The sequence below is a fragment of the Haliaeetus albicilla genome, chromosome 19 (assembly GCF_947461875.1).
Source record: "Haliaeetus albicilla chromosome 19, bHalAlb1.1, whole genome shotgun sequence".
In the NCBI taxonomy this organism is placed as follows: Eukaryota; Metazoa; Chordata; class Aves; order Accipitriformes; family Accipitridae; genus Haliaeetus; species Haliaeetus albicilla.
Genome location: NC_091501.1, coordinates 26,322,350 through 26,339,493, shown reverse-complemented (window position 1 = coordinate 26,339,493; position 17,144 = coordinate 26,322,350). Strand labels below are relative to the sequence as shown.

Here is a 17,144-nt window from a genome sequence, read left to right as displayed (position 1 = left end):
TTCATGCCCAATTCCCATGTTCTTTCAGGCCTGCAGCTGAAGCGCTGGGATCCAGTGGGGTTACCTGTGTCCAGTGCAAATACAGAAAGAATCATTTTTTTCATGAGTATCTTTCCTTCAGAAGATGTTTCCCTCCCTTTCTTAATCTTCTTTTTGAAACTATGCTGTCTTCTTAGGCAGTTTATGTGTGCGTGCGTATGAGTGCATGCTTGCATATAACCATGACATTCAACTTTATTTTCTGACTGTGTTTCTCAAAGTAACTTGTAAAGTCTTCTTCACCTGTGAATTAATAAAATCCGTGCACAGATTTTGTTAGTCTTTAAAACTGTAGTTTCTCTCCCATCCTTCCCCTTCTCTGCCTGGAGAGTGGACCAAAAGTTGAATGAATAGGTGGCAACAGGAAGCTTCTTAAGATGTTTTCCTAAACCTCCCACGGTAAACAGGGCTTTAACCTCACTTCAGATTCATCCTCTCAATATGCCAGAAATCTACAGATCAATACAAAAGGTCAGAGATTTTTTTAAAAAAACTTCAGAACTTCCTTGGGTTTTGCCTATTTATTTTTGCCTGTTTGTTCTTCCCTGACAGACATGCAGTTCAATGATGTGCCAAATGAATACTGCTAAATCATGATAATTTTCCACATCATGAGCCTGCCAAAGGAGACATCTACAGATTACTTTTGATATCTTGACATCTATATTTTTCAAAACAACTCATTTTTGCCTGGATTTAGTATTGTTAAAAGCAGTCTGTTGATAAGCACTTCAGTCTGGAGAATTCCAAAGGAAATGGTGAATGCGCCAATAATCAGCCAGAATAATCCACTTTCAAAGAACAACAGTAGGTTTCACTTCCATTACTGATTCTGACTCCATACTTCAAGGGGCTGTACTGCTTCTTGCCTGGAGTTACTTGCTTTCAACTGTTACTAATGATCTGTAACTTTTAGAGTTACCTACATGATAGATTGCTCCAACCCTCCTTTGAGGGACTAGAGACCAGTCCCTAGTGCTGCAGCTCTTTTGCATCAATAACCTGATAGGACCAGAGGCTCTAGTCTTCCAGATCAGGGTCCTTGCCTTCAGAAAATTAGAAGGACAATTACATTTCCTCAATGGTTATCAGTAACAACGATATACCGTTAACTAATTAATTTGTGAATCCATTTGTTAAAGAGGTAATCTTTAAAGAGGTAATTTGTGAAAGAGGCTTACAGCAAGGGGAATGAGTGGAGAGTACAAAAGATGACTTTATGTGAGGAGCTGGCATGAAAACTAGGGATGAGTGCAGGAAGGTGACAAATACAAGTATGTACAGGGACAGGATGGGTAAAGTGACTGTAGTAGTGACTTTTCTTTGGGGTTGGCATGATTATGGAAAAGTTCCCAGCTAAAAATATACCAAAAAAAACTATACAGAATGCTTGGCTAATTCATCCCATGCTACATCCTTTGCTCATGCTACTAATTTGGATCTCTCCATCACTTTTTATCTCTGGCTGCTATAAATCTTTCACAGCAACACAAATGCCCCATGCCTAACATAATTTCTACAGTTGTTATTCTGTCCTCTGAACTATTCCAATTGTTTTTAATACAGACTCCCATGTATTATATAGGTGGTACGGCCCTCATTCACTGAAGCACGTCTTTGAAAAAATAGCTCAGTGCCAATCCAGCTTAGATAACTTACTGGGGATTCCCCTGGCACAGTAGGATCCCCAGAAGTCACAGGGGTGGACATTTGCTCCTGTGTCATGCCTTCTGGCTGCTGCTTTGTTGTGGCTGGAAGACACACATGGTTGGAGCATAATGGCCCCCAAGACGTGGTGCTGGCAGCAGATGCACAGTTGTTGGAGAAACCTCATGTTGGGTGAGTCTGGTGGTTTGCTTTGAAGTTTGAGGTGGGAGTGTTACACTGGGATACGAGTTAGAATAACCGTAAATCTGTGCTTGTCAGTGCTAGTGGTAGAGCCTTGGCCCAGTGGCTAAAGAGTAGGTCCTCTCTTTCCCGCACAGATAGAGAGCAATTAATATCACACTATCATAGCTTACTTGCCCTCTCCATCCTGTGACCTGAATAACTTGCCTTGATTGTTCATCTCCCTAAGCAGTTCTGGTAAGAAGCTAGATAAGTTTTCCTTGGGGTCAAGTGAAACACATGCCTGTCTTTTTTAGTCATAATCCTTCCTTCAGTCTGTTCAGGAAGAACAAAATGTCTGGTTTAGAGTTTCTGTATGTGTCAGACATGGATGTGTTTTGTTACACATGTGAATATTTATGCTTACAAGTATTTTGTACCTTTAGGTGTTTTTAAGTGGTTTGGGGTTTTTTTTAAGCTTTGTCCTTTTTTTACTTTCCCCCCCTCACTGGCGTAATAAGACCACTTCCTAAACCCCGTCCTTTTCCTAGATACTGACCACATCATCTCTGGGTGCTACTCTACTAATAAAACAAATAAAGACATGTGGATTATGGGAACCTTTATAGACCTGCATGGAACTCATCTGGCTCAGCTGGCAGGGGTCATGTAAACCTTCTCCATCCGTTAGAGTTTGTGTGGTTTCACACCCAACAAATGTCAAAGCAGAACTCAGCTCTAACTGCCAAGTTTCGTCTGTGTTTGGGTTAAGCCATAAAAGAACCCGCCAAATTCCACATCAGTCATTTCAGAGTTGCAAGAAACCACCCAGGTTCGGTGAAGAGGTCAAGAATCTGGTGAACATTTTGGCAAACATGGCCTGAACAGTGGCTCAAGAAAACCCTGGTTTTTTTTCAAATTTTGTTTAGTCTGACCAACCTGATAGCTGGTCCATCCTGAAGCCAAACAATTTTTGTTCCCTGTAGCTCTTATTTTGTATAGAAATGTTCAGAATGAAAGCACAGGCACAACTTGTAGTCCTCTTTAGGTATTTGGACTGCGCTCACTTGCAAGGTTTCTGAGGATGAAAGGAGTCTCTCTGGTGAAGAGGGTCGTTACTCATGAGTACAAGGATGGAGCTGATGAGGTGACACAAGATGCTGAGCTTGAAGAGGAGAGCAGAAGTGGTGAAAGCCTTTTCACCAGGAAGCTTAGTGATGACACCGACGCTGGTACAACCCTCCGGAATGTACCTCTTCAGGGACATAAGTGATCTCACCGAAGTTAAGAGGACTTACTTGTCTAAGGGTCAGAGCCTGCCTGCAAGCTTTGGCGGATCAAGGCAACATAGCATGAAGTACAACGGTGGCATGCTTGGCAGCTGTATATTTTCTGGCAGCAACATCATTTTGGACATCAACTTAAGATAAATAAGCATAAGACCAACCAAGGAGGACCGGACCTATGCTTCTAATAGTCAAGGCAAGTGATTAGATGTTTTTCTGGTTCATTTAAAGTTGAAGATAAAAGTCAAATGTTAGGTTATTTCCTGTATATGGTGTTTTGAGAATATTTAATGCTTTCCACTTATACTCTTTTTAAGAAACAAGTTAGGCAAGAAGTATTATCTAAACAGAATTAGAAATATCTTAGGACAAATATGGGAAGAGACACTGATGAGCAAATTCCTCACTGTCAGCTTTTCAGCATCAAAACCAAATTCTACCAAACATTTTTCTGAAGTTCAAAAAGCTCAGACTTTTCTTTTGCAATTGATTTGGTTTACTGGGTCTTTTTATTATTAATTTTAGCCCTCTCCACTTCTGTGATTTGGTGTGGAGTAATGCTCACAGAATATGACAGATTCTCCGCGGGTGTAAGTCTGTTCCCCTGATGCCAATGGCTTTATTCAATTACAACACTTCACAGCTAGGCCACTGTGCCCTTAAAAAGCCCAGACCTCAAATTTGCAAGTTCCTTGAAAAAATATTCACTTCCATTGGTGACTTAAGTGTACCTCAGCTTTTGGCGTTCATTTCACAAGGGTGTTGGAAAAAAAACCCAAAGCCTTGATCTCCAGTAACAACCAAAGCACCATGTAAGTCCTTTCCTCTTTGCACTGATGGGATGAAATGTTATGCCTTTTTTTCACACAGTTTTAACGAGATCTTGTGTCTGACCACATTCAGTTGTGTTGGAGGCACAAGACTCACCCGAACCATTGAATTCAAGAAAAAGATGTCACAAAAAGAAGAATCAGACACAAGAACGGGCTACAACCCCACTGAGAAGCTGGATGGTATCACTCTGAGCACCCTCGTGAGAGCCACACACTACAGAATATTATCCCAACACTGAGCAGCAGACAGTATGGGGAATGGTAAGTGGGCAGCCCTTGAGGGAGAGAGGAAAGGTTAGGAACAGGCTAAGGATACTCAGCTGGGTCATGAGGAAAATAATGATCTCAGTGCTGGAAAAAATTTGCATAATCTCCCCTATGAAATAGTATCAGACATAGGGTAAATGGAAAGTGATCAATTTAACTTCTGCCAGCTAACATCTTGTCAGGCCAAGGTTCTGTATTATTTTCTTTGAATGGGTTTCCTGCCTTAAATCACTTGCAGTATTTTCTTTACAATATGATAGCAACACTAAAATGGATATGTACCACTGGCGTATATTGGAAGGCCAGTGTCGTATGCACTGTACTTCCATCAGTTGACTGGGACTCTCCCATTACTTAAGCTTTTGGGAAGTCTGCAGAGGGATTTTTTGGAGCTAATTTTAGTTCCCTTTTGATTGGCCATAATATGCACCACAGTTATCACGGCATCCTCTAACAGGATGACAAATGGAAGTATTTTTTCACAGGGTGTGACGACTGTGTCCTTGGATGCCTGTGCAAGCATCTGGGTCATTGCTGGGTATGAAGTGGCACAGAGATGAATGACTTCATCTAGAGGTCACTAGAGATTTCATGTCACTTGCCAGTTACTTTGCAATGAGTGAAAGCATACAGACCACAGTTGTTCGTGGAGCAGCCCTGTTGAACTCCAGTAGGCAAATACCGGAGGGTTATAAACTTTTGCAGGACTGCAGTGAGAAAGCTAAAAAGAAAACCAGCCCCAGACTATTCACTTCAGCACTGTATTAGAGACACCCTTACCTACTCGAAGCTCTTGTCCAAAGACTGTTTTCTCTCCCAGCGCAGAGCAGTTCCACCTCCCGTACCGAAACTGGTACTGGCACTCATTGATTCCCATTTGTGCCCCTTCCCCAATCACAATGATGGCATCAGGGCGGCTCTGGCAGATCGCTCGCTGCCGCGGGGCCAGGCCTGGGATTTTGTTGCAGATGATATTAGCTCCTAAAGCCACCACAGATGACAAAGCTCTGAAGAAAAAAAGCAGAAAGACACATTATAACCAAATTGAGGCCAGTAATTGCTTTTGCCATGCGCTGCCGTGTGGCAGGCAAGGCGCTGGGCAAAAGGGGCAGGGTTGGAAGTTGGCTTCCTATAATTATGCCAACTTATCCCAACCTTTCTGGTCTGGCAAAAGAGGTTGGAAATCTTGCAGTAATTCCTGATCTGATTTGTGCCAGAAACAACAAAGAAATGGAATTTTGGCACTTTTGCTTCCAGTCTTACACACAGCCATCAGCTGATGAGATGTGGAAAGCAAGACATATTTAAAAGCAAAAAACAGTGATGATTGTCCGCGAATCTCTGAAACTCCTGTCTGCTTTGAATAGCCTATGTAGGTTCAGGCTCAGTGTTTTAGTTACTGCAGGCAGTTCATCCATCCCTCTTTTGAGATTGTTAAGCACAATTTAGAGAATGACTTGATGCTACCAACCTTTTTGCCCACTATTACACTTGGGGTATTGGGTGATTAATGAAATTTCGGCAGCATAACTGTGCTTTTAGGTCTGGCAGATATCATGGAGCACATAGGAGTGTTCCTTAATATGTGTCATCCAGACTAGAAACTTTTGTAGTTCTCATTCTTCAAGTATATTTTCAGAATTCATTATAAAGTTTGCATAAACTTGCACCTGCCATATGTTTTCACTTTAGAGCATTTATTTTCCATTTTTCAGCTGACTTTTCAACACCTTTACAGGCTCATTTTTCAACATCTTTACAGGCTACATTTTAAGTGGTAACAGTTTTAAAAAATAAGACAACATGGGTACACCTTCAGTGATGCCTCAGGTCGCATCTACCAAGTACCAGCCAGGTCCATGCCAGGATGCTTCAACTGGCTCTGGACAAGTCAGCAGGAGCAGAGAGCAGTATAGCTGTGCTAGCAAAACAGACCTTGCTCAGTATAGTGTGATGGACCCTGAGACAGCTATGCAACCAAAGCCTGGAAAAGCCACTGCCATGGTGCTCAGCTGGCTGTCCTGTTCCTCAGCTGGCAAACCGGGGTGCTGAGAGAGTCGATGCTTCTCAGCACCTGCAAGGAAATATCTCCACAAACCCTCTCCTCTCTTCAGCTTGTCCCAGCTTGGTATTGGGTCATATGGGTAATTCCATTTTCGCGTCAAATGCTGTTGTTGACTGCCTCTGTAATGTAAAGATGCTTGCCCAGATCAAGCTGCAGCATCTTGGGTTTAAGTGGAGTCTCGCAGTAACAGAAGTAACCACATATAAATAGGGTAGTAACAGGATACAGACTAACTTCCCCATTACTTTCCTCTCCATCTTGAACACTTACTTAAGCCCTTCTTCTTAGAGTTAAAAATTTCCAACTGGAAATACTCCTTTTGGAAAATGCTGACTAAACAAAATTGAAGAATTTTATAGGAATTTATCAACTTCATCACAAAGGTAACTGCAAAATTACATAAATGTTGCATTTCAACAAAATCAGTGTTTCATTTTGCCATTTCGGTAAACTACAGTAAAGCCAGAGCAAAAAGGGTGAAATGGAGAACTCTTCCCCAGCCAAAATGAAATACCGCTTTTACTGTGGAATGGAAACTCCATGATGATTCACTCTGCCTTTAATAGGTATTTGTGCATCTTTTCCAAAGTTAACAATCCATTAGAAATTTGCCAATTGTGTTTTTTTATTTATGGCTTGGGGGGTGTTTATAGATGTAGAGACAAAGTATTGCAAACATAGAGCATGCATGCCATGCGGTGCTACCTATTAAACAAAAACAAGAACAAAATGTAGTTGCAGCTCCAACCACTCGCAGTGTTTGCAGCAGGAGTGCTCAGATCTGTAGCTTTAATTCATGTTTCTGTGGGTACTGAGCAACACAGCTGGAATATAAGTTGGAACCAGCAAGTCCCCAAGATTCATGCAGGTTTTGAGCTATGGTTTTGTTTCTGGCCCACCTCTACTTAAACAACTGAATAAAATATTTAAATTAGGATGTCTTTAAATCAGCACTTTCCAAGACATATGATAATCTTTGAAAAAACATGCTTGATGTAGAGATAATAAGATTCTCTGACCTTTACAATGGCACTTTATATATAAACTTATGGCTTCAAAAGTTAATGAAAATCACAGGGGAAAGTATCAATATTTAATTTTTTAAAAATCAGGCACTTCTCAATACTGAGAAGTAAAGTGTTGCTTTCTTTCAAAGCTCATGGAGCTTATATCTCTCTGAATTCAGCGACTCCACATCAAGTAAGATATACATTCTGAAAATGTTGCTGTGCTGATTTTGGCTGGGATAGAGTTAATTTTCTTCACAGTAGCTGGTATGGGGCTATGTTTTGGATTTGTGCTGAAAACAGTGTTGATAACACAGGGATGTTTTCGTTCCTGCTGAGCAGGGCTTACACAGAGTCAAGGCCTTTTCTGCTTCTCTCACCACCCCACCAGCGAGGAGACTGGGGGAGCACAAGAAGTTGGGAGGGGACACAGCTGGGACAGCTGACCCCGACTGACCCAAGGGATATTCCACACCATAGGACGTCGTGCTCAGAATGTGAACCTGGGGGAAGAAGAAGGAAGGGGGGATGTTCAGAGTGACGGCGTTTGTCTTTCCAAATCACCATTACATATGATGAGCCCTGCTGTCCTGGAGATGGCTGAACACCTGCCTGCCCATGGGAAATGGGGAACGGATTCCTTGTTTTGCTTTGCTTGCATGCACGGCTTTTGCTTTACCTATTAAACTGCCTTTATCTCAACCCATGAGTTTTCTCACTTTTACCCTTCTGATTCTCTCCCCATCCCACTGTGAGGGGGGTGAGCGAGCGGCTGCATGGTGCTTGGCTGCTGGCTGGGGTTAAAGCACGACAATTGCAGTAAAACGCAAAGAAAAGTACTTTTCCTTTATAGCTGATGTATTGTATTCAGAAACATACACTCTTTGATGACTTTAAATTGCCAGGACCCTTTCCCAAATCCTGTTAGGATCCAGGTCTGGCCCTTCCATGGTTTTAAAGTTATGGCAAGGGAAAGATGTCTTGTACAGAGTAAGTAACCTGAAGATGCCGGGGGGACAGGGGACTCTGCCATTACATCTGAGTCCATGGTTCTTCTCCCTGAGGGAGGCTGAAGGGAATCCAAGTCAGCCACTTGCTCTCTGCCGGGATGCCCAGGCAGTGGGTCAGCTGAGGAAAGGGTGAATTTCTACAGCCATTCTTCAGAGCAGAGCAACAGCCAGGGCTCCCTGGCAGCAACACCTCCCTGCCTTGGCACATGCAGCGGTTCTCCAGGTGCCTCTCAGGCTGAGCCTCATCCTTACCCCGTTCCTCCACCTGGCTTTGCCTGGTTCTCTAGGACAAAGCAGGTGCCCAAGTGTCTTGCAAGACCTCCCCATCCGTTAACCTGTTTTCCTTGCAGCAGGGGCTGCTTCAGACACTGACTCATCTAGGAAAACCTAATCCTGAAGGAATCCGGGGTTGCGTTGTAAGAAAGAGACATGCACAAGCATCCAAAACTTAAGTTGATGCTTGACACACATGCACAAGACAGGCAGTTCTGGTCCCCTGGATGCCGGATGGTCATTGACTTACGGAGGCCACATGACCAAATTACTGATAAAAAATATATATAAAAATTATTTGTATATTATATAAATGTTTTTTAAAAAATAAAAATACTGATAAAAGCTATGAGATAACTTTCTGACATAATTTTTTTAAAAGTGCTGAGCCCCCAGAGTTTCCACTAACTGTTATCTCAAGCTGGGCAGCAAAAATTTAAGACTTTCAAAACAAAAAAAAAGCAAGAAAGAGTTAGCAACAGTATCTACCCCACATATAATTTTCAGTTTAGTTTCTTCCTCCATACACATTGCTACTGTCTCATAATCAGGTTAAAGAGAGTATTCTCTGGTGTCCCCTTGTTTTTGGAGCAGGCCTTGGTCAAAGTATTTTAATACAGTGGGTCAGTTTATTCATCCAGAAAATAAGCATGATTGTATCTGCCTCGGAAGGTATTGTGAGGATATCGTAATTATTATGTGTTTATAAAGTGCTTTAAGACATTCCTCGTAAAAGTAATTAAACTGCAGTTATTGGGGGTGGAGGGGGTCTTAGTTTTTTTATTATTACTTCCAGGGACTTCCCCCTCTCTGGCCTGAACTTACCAGCATATTCCCTCAGACTTGTTTAACCTACTTTTAAATTGTTACTATAATTTCAGTGCCAAAAGAAATGCTGAATCATGAAACTGAGGTTTTGGAAAACTTTGTTTATATTAAAGAAATGCACCCAACAGCATTTCAAACCTCCTGTCCGCTATTTCTTGTGGCATCCCTCGGTTTGTGTGTCCATCACACATTCAGGAGGGTTGTGCCATGCTCCTGCCCCTTGGCAGGTTGAAGGCTACTTTTTTTTTTTTTTTTTTGTACTAGATGGAGAATGTTTCACTTTATAACTGTCAAAAGGCAGATCCCTCCATGCTACATTTTGGCATCTTCTCCCATCTAATCTTTCCCTGTGGTGCAAACTCCGTCGGGTCTTATCACAAGGAAATCCTGAGCGCAGCATTATGTTAAGATTTCTGGTGCACTTTATGGTAATTTTCACCATCCCACACTGTGATAGCTCCCACATGTGCGCTTCTGAGTTCTATGTTGGGTCATCCACATGGGTTATCCAATTAAATATCATCTACATGGGTTATCCAACTAAACAGCGTTAGTGGAATAATGTCATGTTTCCTAAGCAATTAACGGTAGTGGCTGGCATGTGGAGAGTCTTCACCTTTCTTCATCACTTAGTCATTAATCCAAGGGAAACACCAGGACTGAAGTGGAGCAATAGTTATAAACAGAGTTACATCCAAAGAAGAAAAACACTGATCTAAATCTGGGATTGGACCTTGCAGTTCAAACTTCTGACAAACTAAACCTGAGGACCAATGTTTTCAAAGGCTTGGTTTCTGCATCAGAATCCTGAAATGTCAAGTTTTTCATTCTTTGAAAAAAATAACTATCACTGCAGTCATAGCAAGCAAAAGTTCATGGCAGTGGGAGACAAATTTCAGCCTATTTTCTGAAATAATGCTTGTTTAATTATGCAAACACAGATGACTACTGCTGCAAAAAAAATGAAAATTCTCCCTGAAAATATATTTCCTATTATGGTTATGTCTTCTCTTCGGGACCTAAACAACTACAGCTTTCCTTTTCACAAAACTGAAAGATCACAACCATGAAAATTACTGTATATTCCAAGCAATTCATAGAAGTGAAAGGTCTTTGAAAACACTTCAGAAATGAAACACTGAGGCTTAAAATCGTGTCAGTTTTAAGAACATCATAAAATTTAATGCAGTATTGCTTGTCAGAGAGAAATGTCATCCTCATTCATAATTTGCTTTCTTGAATGTCTATTTTATATTTGCAAATGTAGGCATTTGCTTAACTAGTCATTTCATTGATTTCAAATGTTACCATGTTCTTGCAGCTTCACATGAATTTCACATATAGGAAGGTCATCACTCAAACTGTATTTTGCAGAGGGTCTTAGAGTCTTTGCACAAGTAGAAAATGTGTAAAGTAAATCCTTAAAATGGACAGTTGTACAACGACATGCGCTACATGAGGAAAATTCTAATTTTTACTGTTGTTAGAAGAATCTGAATTTTGACAAAATGATGAAATAGAACTGTCCATGTATAAACAGCAGTAACTAACCAGCCTTCAGAGCTGTCCCCAAGCTGCTGTGCAGACACAGATGTGTACTGAGATTTCTCCAAAGAGCTTAAAATTCAGTTCCATCAAATATATAACAAGAGAAGGTGTAAAACAGAGAGATTAAACCAACAACACCTTCCATACAGATGAAGCACTTAACCAAGTTGCTTTTAAACTTTTGATTAAAAAAAAACAAAACCCTATCCTAAAAATTCTTCTTACCAATCCTTACTCCCTGGGCAAATAATATTTTATTGCAAGCCAGGAGTGGCTTCAGGAGCTACACCTTCTTCTCCAACACCCTCACTCATTTGTATTCCTGGCTGCACAGCAGCACAGCGTAATTTCCCCCGAGCCGCTGAGCCAGCCTTCCTGCAAGCCCTTTGAATAGGCGCCCGTAAGGTCACCGTGATCTCACCCCTAACCCTGCTACTCGATATTCACCTGAAGCTGCTGTTGGGCAGGGGGTTCATTTTCAGCAAGGAATGAAGGGATTTAGCCGCACGAATCCCATTAACAGCAGAGGAGCTGCACGACTTCAACCTCGGCGCACTGTACCGAAAACTTACCCCACTGTCTCTCATAAAAAAATCCCCATAATGGATTCTTTGTTCCAAGGAGCCACCAACATATTTTGTGATGACACTGCAACACATCTGAAACAGTACACCGCTACTGAATGGTTTACTTAATTAAGAATTCCTAAGTAAATATTTTGAGCGTGCATCAGTTGCAGAAATTGGCAGGAGCGTCCCGGGCTCTGAATGACATCTGCATATGTTTAGGCTTTCAATTTTGTTTTCCACTGCCGGCTTTGGGAAACGGTTGTTTGGCGCATGTCTTATTGAAATGGAAACCCAATAGGGCTGCAGGGTACTGTCCTGCGGTGGGCTCCTCTCTGCTGGAGCTCCGCGCCGAGCCTTCCCACCTGGGGGCCATGGACAGCAACGCGTTCGCTCCCAGCAAAGGAAAGGGGGAGATTTCTCTGAGGAGGTCACCCAAAAAAGGGCCTGCTAGATTAGGTAGCGCGGTTGTGGTCAAGAAGTGGGATAGGTAAATTGAGGGACGACTCGTACAAGGGCAGAGCGTCCCTCAGGCTAAGTGCCTGCTTTAGAGAGGAGTGGGAACAAGGACCCTGACCCTGGATGAAATAGTGCTGGGGGGGTGGGGAACGTCAGCAGCACCTTGATTCGTGCCAGCTGGGAGGCACAGGACGGCTGCCATGAAGCTGGCAGCAAATGATGAGCCTTCAGGAGGAAGGAGGGGAGCGGAGAGATGTCCCCGGTCACAGCGCTGGCGTGGCGGTGGGCCGCCTGGGGTCCCCAGCGCCCGCCCTCACAGGCCGCAGCGAGCACCGGCTCCGACAAGGCTCCGTCCTCAGGGCCCGCACGTTCTCAGCTCCTCAGAAATGACGTTTTTATGCAGTCCCTGCTGATGCGGCGTTTACCCGACCAGTTCTCTAGTGTATACCAGAGAAAAGCCAACACCGAGTACCAGAAGCAGCAGGGCAGGTGTGAACGTTATGAGACAAAATGGAGGCGGTAAAAGCCCCATTACTCAACAGGGCGCCTTCCTCTACAAGAAGGGTTTGTAGCTTGCACTGTGTCTTTAGTTGCTGTGCAAAACCATAGGATCACCAGCGGTCCTGAGCCCAAAATGGAGGAGAGCTGGGGAGTGGCACTTGCTTTGGCTTCCTAATGCGAGACACTCCAAGTGAAGGCCCAGGAGCCTAATCTAAATAGCATTATGGCAGAGTAGGAGGGCTGGGAGTGGTTAGAGACAAAATTCGACTCTCTTAACTCACCAGATATCACAGATCCCACCAGTGCTTGGTATCGGCCTTTCGATGATTCTTACTGGTCATGCCAGAGCAAGAGACAGCAAAAGTATCTAAGATTCAGGAGCATTTCTGGCACAATGTCTCCTGAGAATTATCCTCAAAATGACAATCCAATCTGACTGTAACTTGACCCATAGCTTATTTAGTACATGGCTGACCTAGTGTAATAATTTTTATTCATCAGCCAGTGAGGCAACACTTGATACGTAACAGGATATCTTGAAGACCTGTTACATATCTAGTTTACCTGTATTCAATTTTTTTACACCAAGGGAAGAGTCACAGAAAACAAAAATGCCTCACATGCCTCATAATGTCCTATTGTATAGCTCACACTGGCAAATTGGACATTTACATTTACATTGGACATTTGCTGTCTTACAGCTGGCATTTTGAATTTGCATGGCAAACTACTATATAACAAGCTTTTTCTTTCGTGTTGCCAATCACATTATTCTAGGGGCATCTTGTTATATGGTAGAAAACATTGACATATTGTATATATAAAAATCAGTAAAAATAAAATAGGATGTTAAAATATCTGAAGTGTGGGAAACACTGATTCCAAAGCAATTTGGGTTTCAAGAAGCATTTGGTTTGCTAAACCAGAGTAAACTGATAGGCCTGTGTTGGAAATTGCAAGAAGGCAACAGCTCTCCTGGCATGCATGTGGCAATTTGTGAAAGGCTGGAATATTCCTGCTTTGGTCTTGTCAGTGATGAGAGTGGTGACACACATGGCATAACTGAACTTATCTGAGTAAGTTTAATGAAAAATGGTGTAGATATAAAATTATTTGATTCCTTCTAAAAAACCAGGACCTTATCAGATTTAGAAATCAAACTGAAACACTTCTGTTTCATACAGGGTTTTTCTTATGGCTATATAAACACAGTTAACAAGACCTACCATTTCAGTTTTGCAAGCATCCACACACCTGTGTTATGCCCTGCAAAGTACCAAGCAACTTCCACCATCAGTTACAAAAATGTCCATTCCTGAATGCCACGATGCCTGCTGAGCACTTGCAGTTGGTATTGATGTCTAGCACTATTATTTGCCTTCCATCCCATTTCTGTTTTCCTTTAGGACTAAAAAGAGTCATGCTGATATCTAACAGAAAGTTACAGAGTTGTTTGCTGAATAGTGATCCACCACAGTGGAAAGCGAAATTACCTTGCAGAATAACTGTGGTGGGATATTGCAGTTCCCCTGGGGGGGAATACAACTTTGAAACAGCAAAACAGCTGGAAGAGATAAGCCGCAGATTTTCAGTGTCTACACCAAAACAATTCAATATTATGGAGAAATAAAAATTTCACACTTCAAGTTGTAAAATCCATGCTTTTGTTATGTTTTTCGTACAGCAAATAAGAATGAATAAACTCTCTCCATCGGACATGACATATGCATAGATATGGGCATTTTCCAAACTATTCATTCCAAGCCTTAATTAACCATAACTGGAGTGTATGTTTTGGCTTTGTCCAAAGTTTAGCAGACTGCTCTCCCCTGTGAAAAGGTTAAAAGGGAAAGAGAAAGATGAAGAAGTCCTTCATGCAAAGTCCAAGACTTGGCAAGACCATAACCCGCTTAATTTGTGAGATCTGATGAATGTGTGTAACAGTCATGGTGTGGCTCTGAAACTATGGCAGAACGGTTCTTATGCACAGAAGCACATATTCCTTGGTTAGTTTGCTCTAAAATGTCATTCAGTTAATAGCAGGTATGCATTTGTGGGTTTTAAATCTTAAAGATGGGCCATTAGTGGAATCTATTTTAAAATACATACTTTGTTGTATTTTCTATTTAACATTTAAGTATATGATATATCTTAATTTTTTGGCTTTGCATGCACAGGGCTTCCATGGACGTGATACAAAAATTGAAAGAGGAAAGCATGTAATAGTAGGTCTACAGGAAAGGAAGATACCTGCTTCCCAAAAGGAAATCATCTGGCCTTACTGCTGTGGTGGTTCATGTAGGAACTCATTTTTGTTAGCCAAGAACAGAGCAGTCAATGAGAATAAATTCTGAGAATCTACTAATGAACCATTATGTTGGAAAATTTAGTCTTTTGTGTTAATTTTAAGACTACACTTGCAATGGCTGTTAAGAAAGCATGTATGTGGCTTTAAGCTACACCTGAAAAGCCACACAAAGTAGTCTCAGAGGTCCTTTTAAGTGAGGGAGGTGGAGACGCCGTATTGACCACACACACAATGTGCAATTTGGACTAAATGACCACTGGAGGTTGCTATTCGTGCACAGATATATGACCATAAATCAAGCTGTCTGACTGGTCTTGAATTAGCAGCAGAAGAGAAAAAATTAAATTCACTTTGTCAGTGACAATGAATTTTTATACACTGAATACACAGATATACTCTGAGTCATGATCTATTTCTTCTTTTCCTTTCCTTACCACCATTGTCAAGGTGGTAAATCTTTGCTAAGGCCATGAGATATTGGGATATGAAATTAAATAACATCCATAAACAAAATTAAAACCAAAAACCCATAGGCTTGATGCTGTCAGGTTTACTTATTGGCCTGTTTCCAGAGCTGGAATGGGTGCATTGCTCAAAACAGCGGCAGCGTTTGTTTTTACCATCTGCTCTAATTCTCCCACTTAAGACCGTTGTCTGCCAAGACAGGGGCTGTTGGTAAGGTCTTCTCTTGATTTTTCTCTACAATTGATGGAGCTTTGGGATGATACACCCTCAGGGGAAGGGCAGCCTCTCCCGCACAAGTGTGCAGGAGGTAAGAAAGCAAGTGTGAGGACGGGGCGCATCCTCAGCAGCGCCCCAGTGTACCAGGCAGATCCTGGTTGGCTCCTTGGTGTACTCCCAATTTGGTTGCAGAGACTTCTTCCTCCTCAATGGCCCACTTTCACCTTTCCCTCAAATTGCACTAGTTGGTGTACACTCATTTATAGTGAACACACTTGGCATTGTTTCCAAGATGTGGGAAAAACTGGGAAAGAAACACAAAGTCCCAGAAGCAGAAACTATTGACCTCTCCAGGTTTGGCATGAACGCAGGTATTCTTTGCCCTTTTTCAGAATAACTAATTACGTCACAGTTTCTCCCAGGTGATCTGCTTTTGGAATCAAGAAATTTTGTCTCTTCTAAAATTTTTCTATTGATTTAGAGACCCCGCACCCATCCTGTGGTTAGTACTGTCATGTTGCTACCAGTAAGCAAAATGCCATGTCACATTACTCAGTGGCGGGTTGGCACAACCAGAAAGAGAGTCCACAGAAAATTACACAGGCACAAGCTAATGGAAGCAGCAGAGCGGCATCTGTTCAATTTTAGGTGACATAGCAGACACAGCCTCCCTCCCGTCCTTGGTGTTGGAGACACAGAGTAGTTGCAGAGCCGGCCCGTGTCTCAGACCGGGGTACTTCTGCACCATCACCCACCCATGAGCTCAGCCTCATGCAGACAGACCCAGATGACCTGTCAGAAGTTGCAGTGTGACCGCCATAGACCCGAGATCGGCACAGGCTGATCGCCTGGGTACTTGTCCTGCTCCTCGGACAGGTTTGGCAATGAGGAGGTTGTGCTACGGCTGGACAGGTAGCTATAAATGAGCTCTCTAGGCTGGCTGCAACGTGAGCATGGTCCTCAAACAGAGGTGCCCTGAAAGCCCCCTTCAGCCTGCACAGCTCAGATGAGATCTCGCAAAGCCTTGATTTAAAGAAGGAAAATGCGTTGAGGACCAGCATATTAAATACAAGAGACCTATCACAAATTTCAATGTGCCAGATGCATAGTTGACACCCTTTGTGCTTTCCTGGTCATGTAGCTCAGTTTGCTTCAGTGGGAAGTTTGCTATTAAGCTGCAAGTCAGCCTGAGTAAATGTGTCAGAGTAAGTCCCTGCGTGAAGACTTCACAGTAAACACCAAATCCCAAAATGAATCGAAGAAGTAGAAGCTTTGCACTAAGGCAGGTACCTAAGAAATATGGAGTGCAGAAATGCTGCCTTTGGTAGGTTTTGTATACTTCTAATAAATATTTTTCTAAAAGCAAAAGAAAAAAAAATGCAGCATATTTTTGAGCAAATACCAAACTGAACTGCGCTTGTAAAAATATTTTTTTTAATAGCCTATTAGTGTGTTAACTAATCTAGCATTTTCCCTTCAGAGTGTGTTTGGTGACCTTTATTTCCCAGTGAGAAAATTATGTGCAGCCTTTCTGCACCATCATAACCAACTGTAAGCAAAACTGCTTGTCGCTTTTATGGAGCAGGCCTGCATTCCTTGCACCCAGTGAAACTCCCACTGGCTCTTGATAATCATGCAAAGAGAAA

The 17,144-nt window shown here is 42.3% G+C and overlaps 1 protein-coding gene across 2 annotated transcripts in view; it reads right to left on the bottom strand.

Moving 5' to 3' along the window:
- WNT7B (Wnt family member 7B) overlaps positions 1-17,144 on the bottom strand; it is a 98,173-nt gene that overhangs the window by 37,473 nt on the left and 43,556 nt on the right. For both annotated transcript variants that reach the window (XM_069806900.1, XM_069806899.1), the window contains exon 2: positions 5,033-5,259. In XM_069806900.1, the coding sequence (XP_069663001.1) occupies positions 5,033-5,259 (227 nt within the window). The remainder of the gene's footprint in view (positions 1-5,032; positions 5,260-17,144) is intronic.